This window comes from Globicephala melas, chromosome 7 (genome assembly GCF_963455315.2).
Source record: "Globicephala melas chromosome 7, mGloMel1.2, whole genome shotgun sequence".
NCBI classification, from domain to species: domain Eukaryota; kingdom Metazoa; phylum Chordata; class Mammalia; order Artiodactyla; family Delphinidae; genus Globicephala; species Globicephala melas.
Genome location: NC_083320.1, coordinates 63,771,482 through 63,786,099, shown reverse-complemented (window position 1 = coordinate 63,786,099; position 14,618 = coordinate 63,771,482). Strand labels below are relative to the sequence as shown.

General features: G+C 39.8%; 1 protein-coding gene and 1 long non-coding RNA gene across 4 annotated transcripts in view; one reads left to right on the top strand and one right to left on the bottom strand.

The window, feature by feature from the left end:
* LOC132597570 (uncharacterized) overlaps positions 1-9,791 on the top strand; it is a 63,551-nt gene extending 53,760 nt beyond the window's left edge. Inside the window, exons 4-5 of the long non-coding RNA XR_009564468.1 lie at positions 7,766-7,896; positions 9,684-9,791. This is a non-coding gene — a long non-coding RNA (uncharacterized lncRNA). The remainder of the gene's footprint in view (positions 1-7,765; positions 7,897-9,683) is intronic.
* An 897-nt stretch (positions 9,792-10,688) lies between these two features.
* STK39 (serine/threonine kinase 39) overlaps positions 10,689-14,618 on the bottom strand; it is a 478,001-nt gene continuing 474,071 nt past the window's right edge. For all 3 annotated transcript variants that reach the window (XM_030852534.3, XM_060302304.2, XM_030852531.2), the window contains one exon: positions 10,689-12,251. In XM_030852534.3, the coding sequence (XP_030708394.1) occupies positions 12,177-12,251 (75 nt within the window). In that variant the 3' untranslated portion in view covers positions 10,689-12,176. The remainder of the gene's footprint in view (positions 12,252-14,618) is intronic.

Below are 14,618 nucleotides of genomic sequence, written 5' to 3'. Positions count from 1 at the left end.
TTCATTTTGATGGTTTCTTTTGCTGTGCAAAAGCTCTCAAGTTAAACAAGGTCCCATTTGTTTGTTTTTGCTTTTGTTTCCTTCACCTTAAAAAGAGATCCAAAAATATTACTGTTTATGTTAAAGATTGTTCTATGTTTTTTTCTAGGAGTTTTCTGGTTCCTGGTCTTACATTTAGGTCTTTAATCCATCTTGAGTTTATTTTTGTATATGATGTGAGAAAATGTTGTAATTTCATTCTTTTACACATAGCTGTCCAGTTTTCCCAGCACCACTGTCTTTTCTCCATTGAATATTCTTGCTTCCTTTGTTGTAGATTAATTGACCTTAAGTGTGTGGGTTTATTTCTGGGCTCTCTATCCTATCCCCTTGATCTATGTGTCTGTTTTTGTGCTAATACCATACTGTTTCAATTACTGTGGCTTTGTAGTGTAGTCTGAAGTCTGGGAGTGTGATACCTCCAGTTTTGTTCTTTTTCTCAAGATTTCTTTGGATATTTGTGGTCTTTTGTGGTTCCATATAAATTTTAGGATTATTTTCTCTAGTTCTGTGAAAATGTCCTGGGCATTTTAATAGATATTGCATTAAATCTGTAAATTGCTTTGAGTAGTATGTACATTTAACAATATTAATTCTTCCAGTCAATGAACACAAAATATCTTTCCATTTCTTTGTACCATCTTCAACTTCTGTCACTAATGTTTTATAATTTTCAGAGCATATGGCTTTCACTTCCTTGGTTAAGTATATTCCTAGGTATTTTATTTTTTTTCATGTGATTTCAAACTGGACTGTTTTTTTGCTTTCTCTGAAAGTTCATTATTAGTGTATAGAAAAACAACAGATTTCTATATGTCAATCTTGTATCCTGCAACTTTACTGAATTCATTTATTCTAATAGTTTTTTTGTGGCGACTTTAGGGTTTTTTATAGAGAGTATCATGTCGTCTGCAAATAGTGACAGTTTTACTTACTTTCCAATTTGGATGCCTTTTATTTTTTTCCTGCCTAAGTGCTCTTATATTGAATAAAAGTGACGAGTAGACATCCTTTTCTTGTTCCTGATCTTAGAGAAAAAGCTTTCAGCTTTCCACCTTGAGTATGATGTTACCTGTAGGCTTGTCTTTTATGGCCTTTGTTGAGATACGTTCCCAGTATACCCACTTTGTTGAGAGTTTTTATCATAAATGGATGTTGAACTTGTTCAAATGCTTTTTCTGCATCAACTGAAATGATATGATTTTAATCCTTTGTTAATGTGGTGTGTCACATTGACTGGTTTGTGGAGGTTGAACTTTCCTTGTATCCTTGGGATAAATCCAACTTGATAATGGTGTATGAGCCTTTTAATGTATTGTTGAATTCAGTTTGCTTAATATTTCTTTGAAGACTTGCATCTATGTTCATCAGGAATATTTACCTGTAATTTTCTTTTTTTGTGGCATTCTTATCTGGTTTGGGTATCAAGGTAATGCTGGTCTCATAAAATGTGTTTGGAAGAGTTTGAGAAAGATTGGTATTAATCCTTTTCTGAATGTTTGGTACAATTCCCCTGTGAAGCCATCTGGTCCTGGACTTGTGTTTGCTGGGAGGTTTTTTAAAATTACAAATTCAATTTCATTACTATTGATTGATCTGTTCAGATTGTCTATTTCTTCCTGATTTAATCTTGGAAGATTGCATGGTTCTAGAAATTTACCCATTTTTTTCTAGGTTATCCAATTTGTTGGCATATAACTGTTTGTAGTATTCTTATGATTTTTTTTGTATCTTTGTGATATTTTTCCTCTTTTATTTCTTAACTTACTTGGATCCTCTCTGTTTTACTTGATAAGCCTTATCAATTTTGTTTGTCTTGAAAAAAAAACACAGCTCTTGGTTTCACAGATCTTTCTTTTCTTTTCTTTTTTTTTTCTTTTGTCTCTATATTATTTAGTTTCTCTTTGAAATTTATTATTTTCTTTCTGGTGACTTAGGGCTTTGTTCTTTTACAAACTATTTTAGATGTTAGGTTGTTTATTTCTAATTTTTCTTGTTTCTTGAAGTAGGCCTGTTATCACTATAAACTTCCCTCTTAGAACTGCTTTTGCTGCACCCCATAGATTTTGGAAAGTTGTGCTTTTACTTTCATTTGCCTTGAGGTATTTTCTGATTTCCTCTTTGATTTCTTCATTTAGCCACTAGTGTTTGTTTATTTGTTTTTGAAGTATAGTTGATTTACAATGTTGTGTTAGTTTCAAGGGTATAGCAAAGTGAATCAGTTATACATATACATACATCCACTTTTTTTTTTTTTTTGTGGTACGCGGGCCTCTCAGTGTTGTGGCCTCTCCCATTGTGGAGCACAGGCTCCAGACACACAGGCTCAGCGGCCATGGCTCACAGGCCCAGCCGCTCCGCAGCATGTGTGACCTTCCTGGACTGGGGCATGAACCCGTGTCCCCTGCATCGGCAGGCGGTCTCTCAACCACTGCGCCACCAGTGAAGCCCCATCCACTCTTTTTTAGATTCTTTTCCCAAATAGGCCATTACAGAGTATTGAGTAGAGCTCCCTGTGTTATACAGTAGGTCCTTATTAGTTTATCTATTTTAGTAGCATGTTGTTTAGTCTTGACTTGTTTGTGTTTCCCCCATTTTTCTTCCTGTAATTGATTTTTAGTTTCATACCACTGTGGTCAGGAAAAAACTGTTTGATAGAATTTCTATTGTCTTAAATTTATTGAGACTGGTTTTGTAGCATAGGATGTGATATGTCCTGGAGAACATTCCAAATGCACTTGAAGAGAATGTGTATTCTGTTGTTTTTGGATATAATGTCCTATAAATATCTACTGAGTCCAACTAGGCTAATGTGTCATTTAAAACTACTGTTTCCATATTGCTTTTCTGTTTGGTTGATCTATCCATTGATGTAAGTGGGGTATTAAAAATCTCTACAATTATTGTATTATTGTCAATTTCTCCCTTTATGTCTGTTAATATTTGCTTTATATATTTAGGTACTCCTACAGTAGGTGCATATATATTAATAAATGTTTCATCCCCTTCTTGTATTGATCCCTTTATTATTATATAATGCCCTTCTTTGTCTTTTGTTGTAGACTCTGTTGTAAGGTACTTTACCTGATATGAGTATTGCTGACACAGCTTTCTTGTCATTTCTGTTTGCATGAAATATATTTTTCCATCTCCTCACTTTCAGTCTGTGTGTGCCTTTAGCTCTGAAGTGAGTCTCTGGTAAGCAGCATATACATGTATTTTGTCTTTTAATCTGGTCAGTCATTCTATGTCTTTTTTCCTCATTTTACATAGTTTATTTTTGAATTTTATTTTTTATACAGCAGGTTCTTCTTAGTTATCTATTTTATACATATTAGTGTATATATGTCAATCCCAATCTCCCAATTAATCCCACCCTCCGCCACTTTCCCCCTTGGTATCCATACGTTTGTTCTCTATGTCTGTGTCTCTGTTTCTGCTCGGTAAATAAGAACATCTATACCAGTTTTTTCAGATTCCACATATACGCGTTAATATACAATATTTGTTTTTCTCTTTCTGAGTTACTTCACTTGGTCTGACAGTCTTTATGTTCATCCATGTCTCTACAAATGACCCAGTTTTGTTCCTTTTTATGGCTAATATTCCATTGTATATATGTGCCACATCATCTTTACCATTCATCTGTCGATGGACATTTAGGTTGCTTCCATGTCCTGGCTATTGTAAATAGAGCTGCAATGAACATTGGGGTGCATATGTCTTTTTGAATTATAGTTTTCTCTGTGTATATGCCCAGTAGTGGGATTTCTGAGTCATATGGTAGTTCTAGTTTTAGTTTTTTAAGGAATTTCCATACTGTTCTCCATAGTGGCTGTATTAAAATGATTATTGATACATATGTACTTATTGCCATTTTGTTAATTGTTTCCTGGTTGTTTTATAGTTCTTCTCTGTTCTTTTTTTGTTTCTTCCCTTGTGGTTTGATGATTTTCTTTAATGGTATCCTAGTGTTCATTTCTCTTTAGGTTTTGTGTATCGTAAGTTTCTGATTTGTGATTATTATGGAATTCATACATGTTGACCTATACATATATCTATTTGTTTTAAACTGGTAGTCATTTAATTTCAAATACTTTCTAAAAGATCTGTTTTTTACTCCCCTCCACCCCATTTTGTGTTTTGGATGTCATATTTCATATCTTTATGTTTTAACTGTTTGTTGTAGTTATAGTTGATTTTACAATTCTTTTTCAGTCTTTGTACTAGCTTTTTAAAGTGGTTGATCCACAGCCGTTACTATGTGCTTGCCTTTACTAGTGGGATTTTTCCTTTCCTATAGATTCTACCTTCTTGTTATATAGCCTTTTCTTTTCTACTTAGAGAAGACCCTTCAAAATTTCTTTTAGGGTTGGTGTAGTACTGATGAGCTCTCTCTCTCCTTCAATTCTGAATGATAATCTTGCTGAGGAGATTATCCTAGGTTGTTGGTTTTTCCCTTTCCACACTTTAAACATGTCATGCCATTCCTATCTGGTCTGCAATGTTTCTGCAGAAAAATCATCTCATAGACTTATGGGGGTTCCCTTGTATGTGACTCGTTGCTTTTCTATTGCTGTCTTAAGAATTCTCTCTTTAACTTTTGCCATTTTAATTTTGATGCCTAGGTGTGGATCTATTTGGATTCATCTTGTTTGGGACTCTCTCTGCTTCCTGTACCTGGATATACTTCCTTCTTCAGATTCAGGAACTTTCCAGCCATAATTTCACTGAATACATTTTCAACCCCTTTTTCTCTCTCTTCTCCTTCTGGGACCCCTATAATGCAAATGTTGGTACACATGATGTTGTCCCAGAGTTTCCTTAAACTGATTTCATTTTTAAAATTTGTTTTCTTTTTGCAATCCTGATTGGGTGATTTCCAGTATTTTATCTTCCAGATCACTTATATGTTCTTCTGTATCAGTTGGTTTGCTGTTAATTCCTTCTAGTGTGTTTTTCACTTCACTTATCATATACTTCAGTTCTGATTGGTTCTTTTTTATTTTCTAGTTCCTTGTTATAATTCACACTGTGTTCATCTATTCTTTTCCCTAGTTCAGTTAGCATCTTATTATTAATGCTTTGAACTCTTTATTCAGTAAATCATTTATCTGTTTCATTCATTAAAAAAGATTTTTTTTTTTGGCTGCACTGGGTCTTTGTTGCTATGCGCGGGCTTTCTCCAGTTGTGGTGAGTGGGGGCTACTCTTTGTTGCAGTGTGTGGGCTTCTCATTGCAGTGGCTTATTGTAGGCATGCGGGCTCAGTAGTTTTGGCTCGCCGGCTCTAGAGCGCAGGCTCAGTAGTTGTGGCACATGGGCTTAGCTGCTCCATGGCATGTGGGATCTTCCCAGATCAGGGCTTGAACTCATATCCCCTGTGTTGGCCAGCGGATTCTTAACCACTGCGCCACCAGGGAAGCCCCAATCTCTGTTCCATTCATTTTTTTTCAGGTTTTTTTCCTTTCTTGTTCTTTTATTTGAAACAAACTCCTCTGTCTTCTCATTTTGCTTATCTTTCTCTGTCTCTATGAAATTAGATGAAACAGTTACCTATCCTGGTCCTGACGGGGTGTCCTTGTGTGGGAGTGTCCTTATGCAGTCTGCATGTGCCCAGTGGCTTTTGTGGGTGAGCTGGATCTGAAGTGAGCATAAGTCACATTCCTCTTCCAGGTGTGCTGGCAGCTGTCACCTTGCTAGGAGGTGGAACTTGGAGATGGCAGAGATGGGGGAGGGCTAGAGCTAGACCCAGGTGTGACAGGGGGTTTCTCCTCTGCCCAGTGGCCAACATCACCCTATCGAGGGAGGGGGCGGGTCTAAAGTTGCTGGAGCAGAAGCCCTGAGGGTCAGGTAATGTTCCCTCTAAGTGTGTGCTCTCTTCCCTCCCAGCATGGGCACCTTTGCCCTGCAGGGGAGCATTGTGGGAGTAGGTGTCCCGTGCAGGCCAGGGTGTGAGCTGGGGTGTTCCATTGCTTTGACTGTTCCACACCAGTCAAAGCTCCAGATCACTCCCAATCTGCTGCCTCTGCAAGTGCCAGTGATGGCCATCCTCACCCTGTTCAGATACAGTGCTGGGTCCAAGCTGGTTCCATCCTCCACGACTGCATACTCTGCTCCGCAGCGGCAGCCTTTGCCTTAGTGGGGAGCTGTGCTGTGGAGCAAGAGGGGCCACAGTGTGCGCTGGGGTGGTCCCGGCCCCAGTCAGAGCACTGATCTTTCACCCCTGTGAACACCAGGATGGATGCCTTGCCAGGTCTGAGCAGACTCTGTCCCTGACAGCTATGCACTTAGCTACAGCAGCCTTTGCCCTAGTGTGGAGCTGCTCTGCAGAGCAAGAGGGGCCACGGTGGGTGCTCAGCTTGGCCTTGGGCCTGCAATGGGGCAGTTGCAGAAAACCAGCCAAAGTCCTGGGTCATTTCAATCTGCTTCCACTGCCTTGTTGAGGGAGTAAGCATGCATGCACCTTTCATAAGAGTAGTCTAGGTTTCTGGCAGCCCTGCTGTCAGTCTCCTTGGCCTTCAAACCTGCTAAGGGGATCTTTCCTCCCAGTGTTGGACCCCAGGGATGGCGTGCCTGATATGTGGTTCAGACCCCTCACTCCCCAGGGACGATCTCTGAGGCTGTGTAATCCCCCTCCTCTTTTGTGTCCCCTCCCAGGGGCACAGGTCCTGACCTGATTGCATCTCCCCTCTTCCTGCCTGACTCTGTGTGGATCTCTCTCACAGCCTTGGTTGTATAAGTCATTCTGCCAGTCTCCAGTTTGTTTCTAGTGAGAATTGCTCCACATGTAGAGGTATTTCTGATGTGTTCATGGTGGGGAGGTGAGCTCCGCATCCTCCTACTCCGCCATCTTGATCTCCTCCTCTTAATTCACTTCTTTCTTTCTTCAGAATCCCATAGAGTTTGCAGAGAGAAGAAAACTACTTTTGTATGTGAAAAATCTACCTGAATGTACTCAATCTCACTCTGAGCACCTGCTAATTTTGAACGTAATGTTACTTTACACATCTAAGCGCTGCTGCCAGAATTGTTCAATACCAAATTGTCCATCTGGGTGGAGGTTGGACTGGAGTGTTGTTTATACCATTTAAAAAAAAATTTAGTTTTTAGTTTTTGGCTGCGTTGGGTCTTCACTGCTGCTTACGGGCTTTCTCTAGTTGCGGTGACGGGCTTCTCATTGCGGTGGCTTCTCGTTGCGGAGCACAGGCTTCAGTAGTTGTGGCACGCAGGCTCAGTGGTTGTGGCTCACGGGCTCTAGAGCGCAGGCTCCGTAGTTGTGGTGCATGGGTTTAGTTGCTCCGTGGCATGTGGGATCTTCCTGGACCAGGGATTGAACCCATGTCCCCTCCATTGGCAGGCTGATTCTTAACCACTGCACCACCAAGGAAGCCCTCTATACCATTTTTTAAAGGGCGCTATCCTACTTCTTCCAGATTGTAGACTCATTAGTTTACTGAACATTTTACCTAAACAATAATACCTGTCTTCATTCTGTAGCAAATTCAAATAATAGCATAAGATGGTAATTTTAAATAATATTCCTTGCCCTTTGAGTTATAAGCTGCATTATACAGGTTCAGCAAACCTCTTCAGCCAATGATGCTCATTTTGTATGCTACAATTCATGTGGGGAAGTTTTATGTACCTTTCTTAGCATCCATTGGTTTGACATAGATGCACAGTAGCTGGTATGCTAACAGTGCAAATTTTTCTCCTTTTTTTTAGGTCCCCAAACCAGCCATACATGCTGAGCAAGGTATAAGAAGACAGGTAAAGAAACATCACTGTTATTGGACCACGCTTTTTCTCTGTGGCAAAATAGCACCGAGGCAACCACTGGGACCTTCTGGAAACAGGTACTTTTGACTGTTTTTTATGGCGTGTCTATTCCAGTGGAGTGCCAGCTCCTTTCATGTGGTGTTTTTGGGTGTTGATATTGTGTCTAGGGTCCCTGAGGGAGTCAGTCACTTAATATTTTTAAAATATGCCTTTACAGTCTCCACTCTTTATATGCAGTAAATATTTTACTCATTCTTGGTAGTGCACATCCTAAGCAGCTAATTCTAGCAAGTATTGCATCAGCTTAAAGGAAACACTCTCGTATGATCAAAGCTCATTACTTGAAATGTTAGTTCATGCCAATATACAATGGAAACTGTCACTTGAAAACCAGTTGTTTATGCCTATTTGGCCTAGTAATAGACCTCTTGAAACTTAGAACCCTAGAAAGCATTACATAGTTCTAGGTTGGGACATTCTGGCCCTAAGGGTAGTTTCTAGTACCCCCCACCCTGGCACACCACTTATACTTAAACCCAACCTGCCCCTTAATGTCCTGGTGAGAGTATGAAGTGGGCTAGGATTTCCTAACAAATTAGACAATAAATGTGTGCAGCAGAAAAATGGGGATATATTTGAGTTCCTTTAATTGTATCATAATTGGCTAAAGCCACTTTTGGATGAGCTAGAAGCATGCTCTCTGCTATATGAATGGATAAATATTTTAAACTGATCATATGATTGTACTGTCACAAACTTAATGGGCCTCACTAAGTGACAGCTTCTCTTATCAAATACACCTCTAAGGCAAAAGAAGACCTAAGATTATTTACTATCAAATGCAAATCCTAACTGGGCAGAAGTCCTCCAATGTTAATTAGCTCATGTTCATCATCTCTGTAATTTAATTACTTAACTGTAGATTCTGCTTACCAATTTAACTTGGAGGGTTCACCAGGAAGGTATATTGCTCAACACAAAATAGACCACAGGTGCACTGTTGAGATGAGTGAAAATCCTGATATAAAAATTCCCCATGCTAGGATCCTATATGGGACTAGATTTGTTTTTTGAGAGAATTCTTGGCTCTTCCCCTAAAGACTGCTACTTCACCCTACTCCCACATGAAGAAGAGGCATGAAGATAGACCATATTTACCAGCATGTATGTAACAACACATAGGGAAATTTATAACTTTACACAGATAATTATTTGGAAAAAGAAATTAAGTTTTCATCACACACGATTTGTAGGTGTCTCTAAAAGTTGTCTTATATACAGAAAACCATTTTGTTCATACAAGAACAATATATTGGGGCTTCCCTGGTGGCGCAGTGGTTGAGAGTCCGCCTGCCGATGTAGGGGACACGGGTTCGTGCCCCGGTCCGGGAAGATCCCACATGCTGTGGAGCGGCTGGGCCCGTGAGCCATGGCCGCTGAGCCTGCGCGTCCAGAGCCTGTGCTCCGCAACGGGAGAGGCCACAACAGTGAGAGGCCCGCGTACCGCAAAAAAAAAAAAAAAAAAAAAAAAAAGATAATGATAACTTCCTTCTATTTTAGATCTTTGCAAGTTGACCACAGTAGAGACACATGGGATGTGGGACAGTTTTTTGTATATATTTAGGTATGAGATGTGAGTGCCTTGATTTTACGAAGAAATGTAAACCCTCCTGTTTGTCACAGCATGTGAAGCTGTCCAAATATCTGTGTTAGCGAAGTTTAGGTCTTTGCCAGTGAGCACAATCACAATGTGTCAGGTTTAATCAAAAGCCTGATTGATTAGGAGAAACAGTCACAGAGCATTGCCTAAAGGAAACGTAGCCCACTCATTCCACTCAGTTTTAAATGTGTTTTATCTTTCTAGACCGCAAGTGAGAGCAACTGCTTGGATCACACTCTCAGCTCCTGGCTGACCAGCATTTCCTATCATATACCCTACACATCTGGGCCCCCGCAGAAAGTACTAGAAAGGGTAAGTAAGTGTTCAAAACTTGCGATATATGTATCAATGCTTTGAGCGTTTTTAAGTTTCTGAATACATAACTCGAACTTCCAAGAAGAATTTCATCTCAGGTTTTAGAACTAGGAAAAATCGTGTTTCTCCTTGAGAGAAAAAAAAAGTGTTCCTCTTCACTGTTGCTGTGTTGGAAGCTCTAATCCCAATCTGTGTGCTGCTCTAGCAATGGTGCAGGACCTCATCATGAACTTCTGTGTCCTAACTTTATACCTGCATTCATCTTGTTAGCCAGATCTTACTGACCCTTCATCCTAATTTGTTTATGTATTTGAAAGTCTGTATCTTGGTATATAAATATATGTAAGCGCCCTCAGATATCATTAGGAAAGATATGGGAATATGGGCGTAAAGAAAATATAGCATTATTCTTTACTATATTGCAAAAGAGAGCGCTACAGTTCCTCATGTACGTTTTATTCTGAAAGTGAAAGAATATGAGGGTCTTTTCTTACACTGTTTTTTGGCCACAAGTTGTGCAGTGGATGTCAGGAAGCCAGGGCCCTAGGAGGCCAGCTCTGCAGGAAGCTCTGAAAGGCCCTGGACAAGCCCTATAACCACTCCTGCCTTAGCAGTTGGAAGGAATTCTTCTCACTTGTCCCCTGCAGCCCTGTGGTTTTTTGACTTAAAGACAGACTGTCTACATGGAGCGTGAATGTTTGTCTTTCATTCTTTTATCAAGCAATTGTCATACCTGATTTTCTGTGACTGGACGGATGCCTGATGGATGCCTTAGTCTTCCTCCGGGGCACTTTTCACCAGTTAATTCTCACTAGGCATTTTATGAAAGCACTAAATATCACTGCAGCAGTGCAGACACTGCCTAGAGGAGGAATGAAACAATGTGACACTACCTCTTTGTGCAATAATACACTTTTATTTTCCTTTTACCTTTGCAGTCATCTTTGAGTAATTGTTGTGTAAACAATAGAATGGAATGAAATTACATTAAATTGTATGCAAATGGCTCTAGAACACCTTAACAATTATGACAAGGCAATTATAAATAACTTTTTTGTCCTTAGTAATATATATTTGCTTTTTAAAGTACATTAAAGAGCTGCCGTATCTAGGGTTAGCTAGGAAAGAGCAAATGCTACCATCTGGGAGCCACCTCCCTGAAAGTTGAGACTCCAATTTTGAAAATCCTAAGGTTTACTATTCCATAATGTACAGTCAAGCAGAGGGCTATTTGGGTTGAAAGTATTTATTCTTGAAACTTAACAGCGTTTTACCTTTTGGTCATTGCACAAAACCCTTTCTATTATTTTTCACTCCATCTGGGTATTCTGCAGAATTTCAAGTAAAACACGGATTCTGGTATATGTTCAAGTTTATCACCTTTGGAACGACAGATCCTATCACTTCAGGAGATGTCAAATCAGAGGTGGGTACATAATTAGCAATCTAATAGAATGGCAACGTTTTATAGAGCATCCTAAACGTCCCAGTGAAGCAAAACTTACATATGCCACTTTATGTAGAGGAAATTTTAGATCTGAGACTATTCCAGAGTAAAGCAGCCTCAGGCACATTCTTAATGTGAAAGTTTTTTTGTTTTTTGTTTTTGCAAGGCACCTCCCTCTCCCAAGAGACAATCAGCTTGTGGACTGGTTTTCAGGCAAACCAAAAAGAGTAAGCATCCTAGTTCCTAATTCAGTCATTTCAAAAAATCACAAGTTATAAATACTCCAAAGATAGACCGGAAACTTTCTGTTTAAATAACAAGAGAGTAACTGCAAGAAGCATATATAATCAAAAACGTTTTTCTCTTTCTTCTAGCTAAGGTGTGTAATGCATAAATATATGAAAAATAAAATTCACAGTCAGTTTTAAAACTAGAATTCAAGTTCGGCTAATAAATCTTAATTTTATATTAATTTCTAAATACAACAGAAGAGGCAGTATTGTCAGATGTACAATAAAGTATTATAACAGAAAGGAAGGACAACAATGAGAGAAGAAATAGGCTTCTGATAGAAAAAATTCCTTTCGTTGCCAATAAATAGGACCACCTGAGTGTGTTTCAGATTCTTTTCACGTAAGGGAGATCCGAATTGACTGCTGAGGGTATTAAATAGCTTTTGGAAAAATGAGCAACAGTCGTGCAGCTGTGGTGTTTGCTTGTTTTCATACTGTGGGTTGCTATAGAATAAAGCAGAACTCAGTGTTGTTAAGTTTAAAAAAATTCTTTTTTTATCCCGTTATGTTGAAGCCGGCCTCTTCACAATCCTCTGATTTTGCTAGGGGGGGTGGGAGGAGGTGGCAGGGGAGGGAAAGGTTGGGGGGAGGGCACGGCGAGGGGGAGGCATGGCAGATCAGGGCGACATCAAGGGACAGACATCAGCTGACACTCAACTGAGCAAACCCAATCAGCTTCACTTCGTCGGGAATCTCCGACCCATCACAGCCAGAAGCCTGAAAAGGGAAAAAGAAACGCTCAGTGCTGGTTGGTTGCTACTGGTTTTTTACAGACTTGTTCGTGTGACGGCAGATCCAAGCACCGTCTTCACGGGGCCAGGTGTCTCATCTCTTCCAGGAGACATCCTAAGAATCACTTTCTTCAGTGACTACTGGGCGCTAACGACCCTGAGAAATCTGGACCTCCAGTACAGAAGGGATTTGTTACCCGTGAAAACACCACCACTGGAACCACCGATGAACACAGGACTGCGCAGAAGGTACATACACAATCTCAACAACTAAGTAAAATGCTTTTAAATATGCTTTACTTTTAAAAGAATATTATGAAAGTGAGCAGGAGAGATCTAACAGGTCACACTCAAGGGTAATTTGGTTTTTATCAAAATCACTTCCTTTGTCAAACTGGCCAAAAAAAAGTGAGTGGAACAGCTCATAACAGACAACTGTTGTTTAAATATGTGTAAACAATTTATAATAATCTAGGACATACTATTTATTACCAAGTTATAGAGTGCCAAATACTTTATCATTGCAAAATCCAAAGAAACTGCAAATAAGCCATTGCCCATCAAAGCTTTCACTGGCCCTAATTCAGCTTATTCTTCTCTTTTTGACCTCCCTCTCCTACACACGCACACAGTACTCAGATCACCATTCTAATTTGCCTCTTCACTGTAGTACAAAAATCACAACTGGACATTATGTAAGTACTACGAGTGGGGGGAAGGAAGTTTGAATGCCTGGGAATGGGCAGTTAATTACCAAAGGGCCATACAAACCTTTTCTTGGCCTAATGCCTGCTAAATTATTGTTGAAACAATTAGTTTCCCAGGGTACGAAGCCCTTTCCAAAATCATCACGGTGAAGCTGCTTAGCATTGCTCCAAAAAAACGTACAGAAACCAGCCCTTTGCCAACCCCAGCATTTTCCTTTAAAATAAGCAGCTAATTAGAACATATAACTTAATATTTTAAAATAATTATCCTTAAAATAACAGTGTGAGCAGTTATGCTTGATAAGAAAATCCATAGCCTAAAGAGTAGGAATATTAACAAACTTTGTGTCTGTCTAACGATGTCTCTAGTTTCACTTGACAGATAAGATATTCAGTAAAATACCATTTCCAATTTCCATTGTTTGCATTGCCAGGGGCAGAAAGGTCAGAAGTGCTTCTTTCCTTATCACTGAACAAAGCAGGCATACTGATACTGTAATGCTTACCATACCACCCCACCAATTTTCTCCTTCTACTACCTCTGTTTCTTGATCTATCCTCCCTTCCCTAAACCTATCCTATCCTTCCCTAAACCTCCCCTTCTCTCCTTGTCGCTATTGCTAACAGCGTCATTTACTCAGCCCACTGATGCGGGCAGAGACAATCTGTGTAGACAACTGACAAACATCTGAGGTCAAGCTATTGCTGCTGCTGTTGACAAAGGTCAGACTAGCAAGTGTGGAGCACGTCAGTGCATTTGAAAGCTACATCAGAAATTTGTAAATGTGAATAGCAGGAGGTTAAAATGGCTAGAAATAAAAACATTAAAATCCTTCCAGTGAAGAGTAATAGAAGTGAGAATGTGTAGTCAGTGATTATGTGGGTACACGGCATAGGGGGCCCACGTCCCGTCCTATGTTCTGTTTCCTGGCAAAGAGGCACAGGCCGGGGGTTTGGCTTTGCTTCAAGGCACTCAGCCCTCCCTCCTCCAACTATCTTGCTAGCTCTCTCTTAATGCCAAGTCCTTGCCTCTTTGCGGCTTGCAAAATGCTCACGAGGGCAACATACATCTAGAGAAAAGTGACCAGAAACCCTTAACGCAGCAGTTCTCAAACTTTATCAAGAACTCCCAACAGTTCTGTCTCTGTGGGTTACATTTATTGTACCGACTTAGAGATGTTAAAAAAATTATTTTTATAAACAAATGGGACAGAGCCAAACTTACAAGCTTTTGCACAGCAAAGGAAACCGTAAACAAAGCGAAAAGACAATCTACAGAATGGGAGAAAATATTTGCAAACAAACAATGCCACCGACAAGGGCTTAATTTCCAAACTATACAAACAGCTCATACAACTCAACAACAGAGAAACAAACAACCCAATCAAAAAATGGGCAGAAGACCTAAACTGACATTTCTCCAAAGAAGACATACAGATGGCCAACAGGCACACGAAAAGATGCTCAATCGCTAATTATTAGAGAGATGCAAATCAAAACTACAAAGAGGCACCACCTCACACCGGTCAGAATGGCCATCGTTAAAAAGTCTAAAAATAACAAATGCTGGAGAGGGTGTGGAGAAGAGGGAACCCTCCTACACTGTCGGTGGGAATGTAAGTTGGTGCAGCCAGTATGGATGTTTC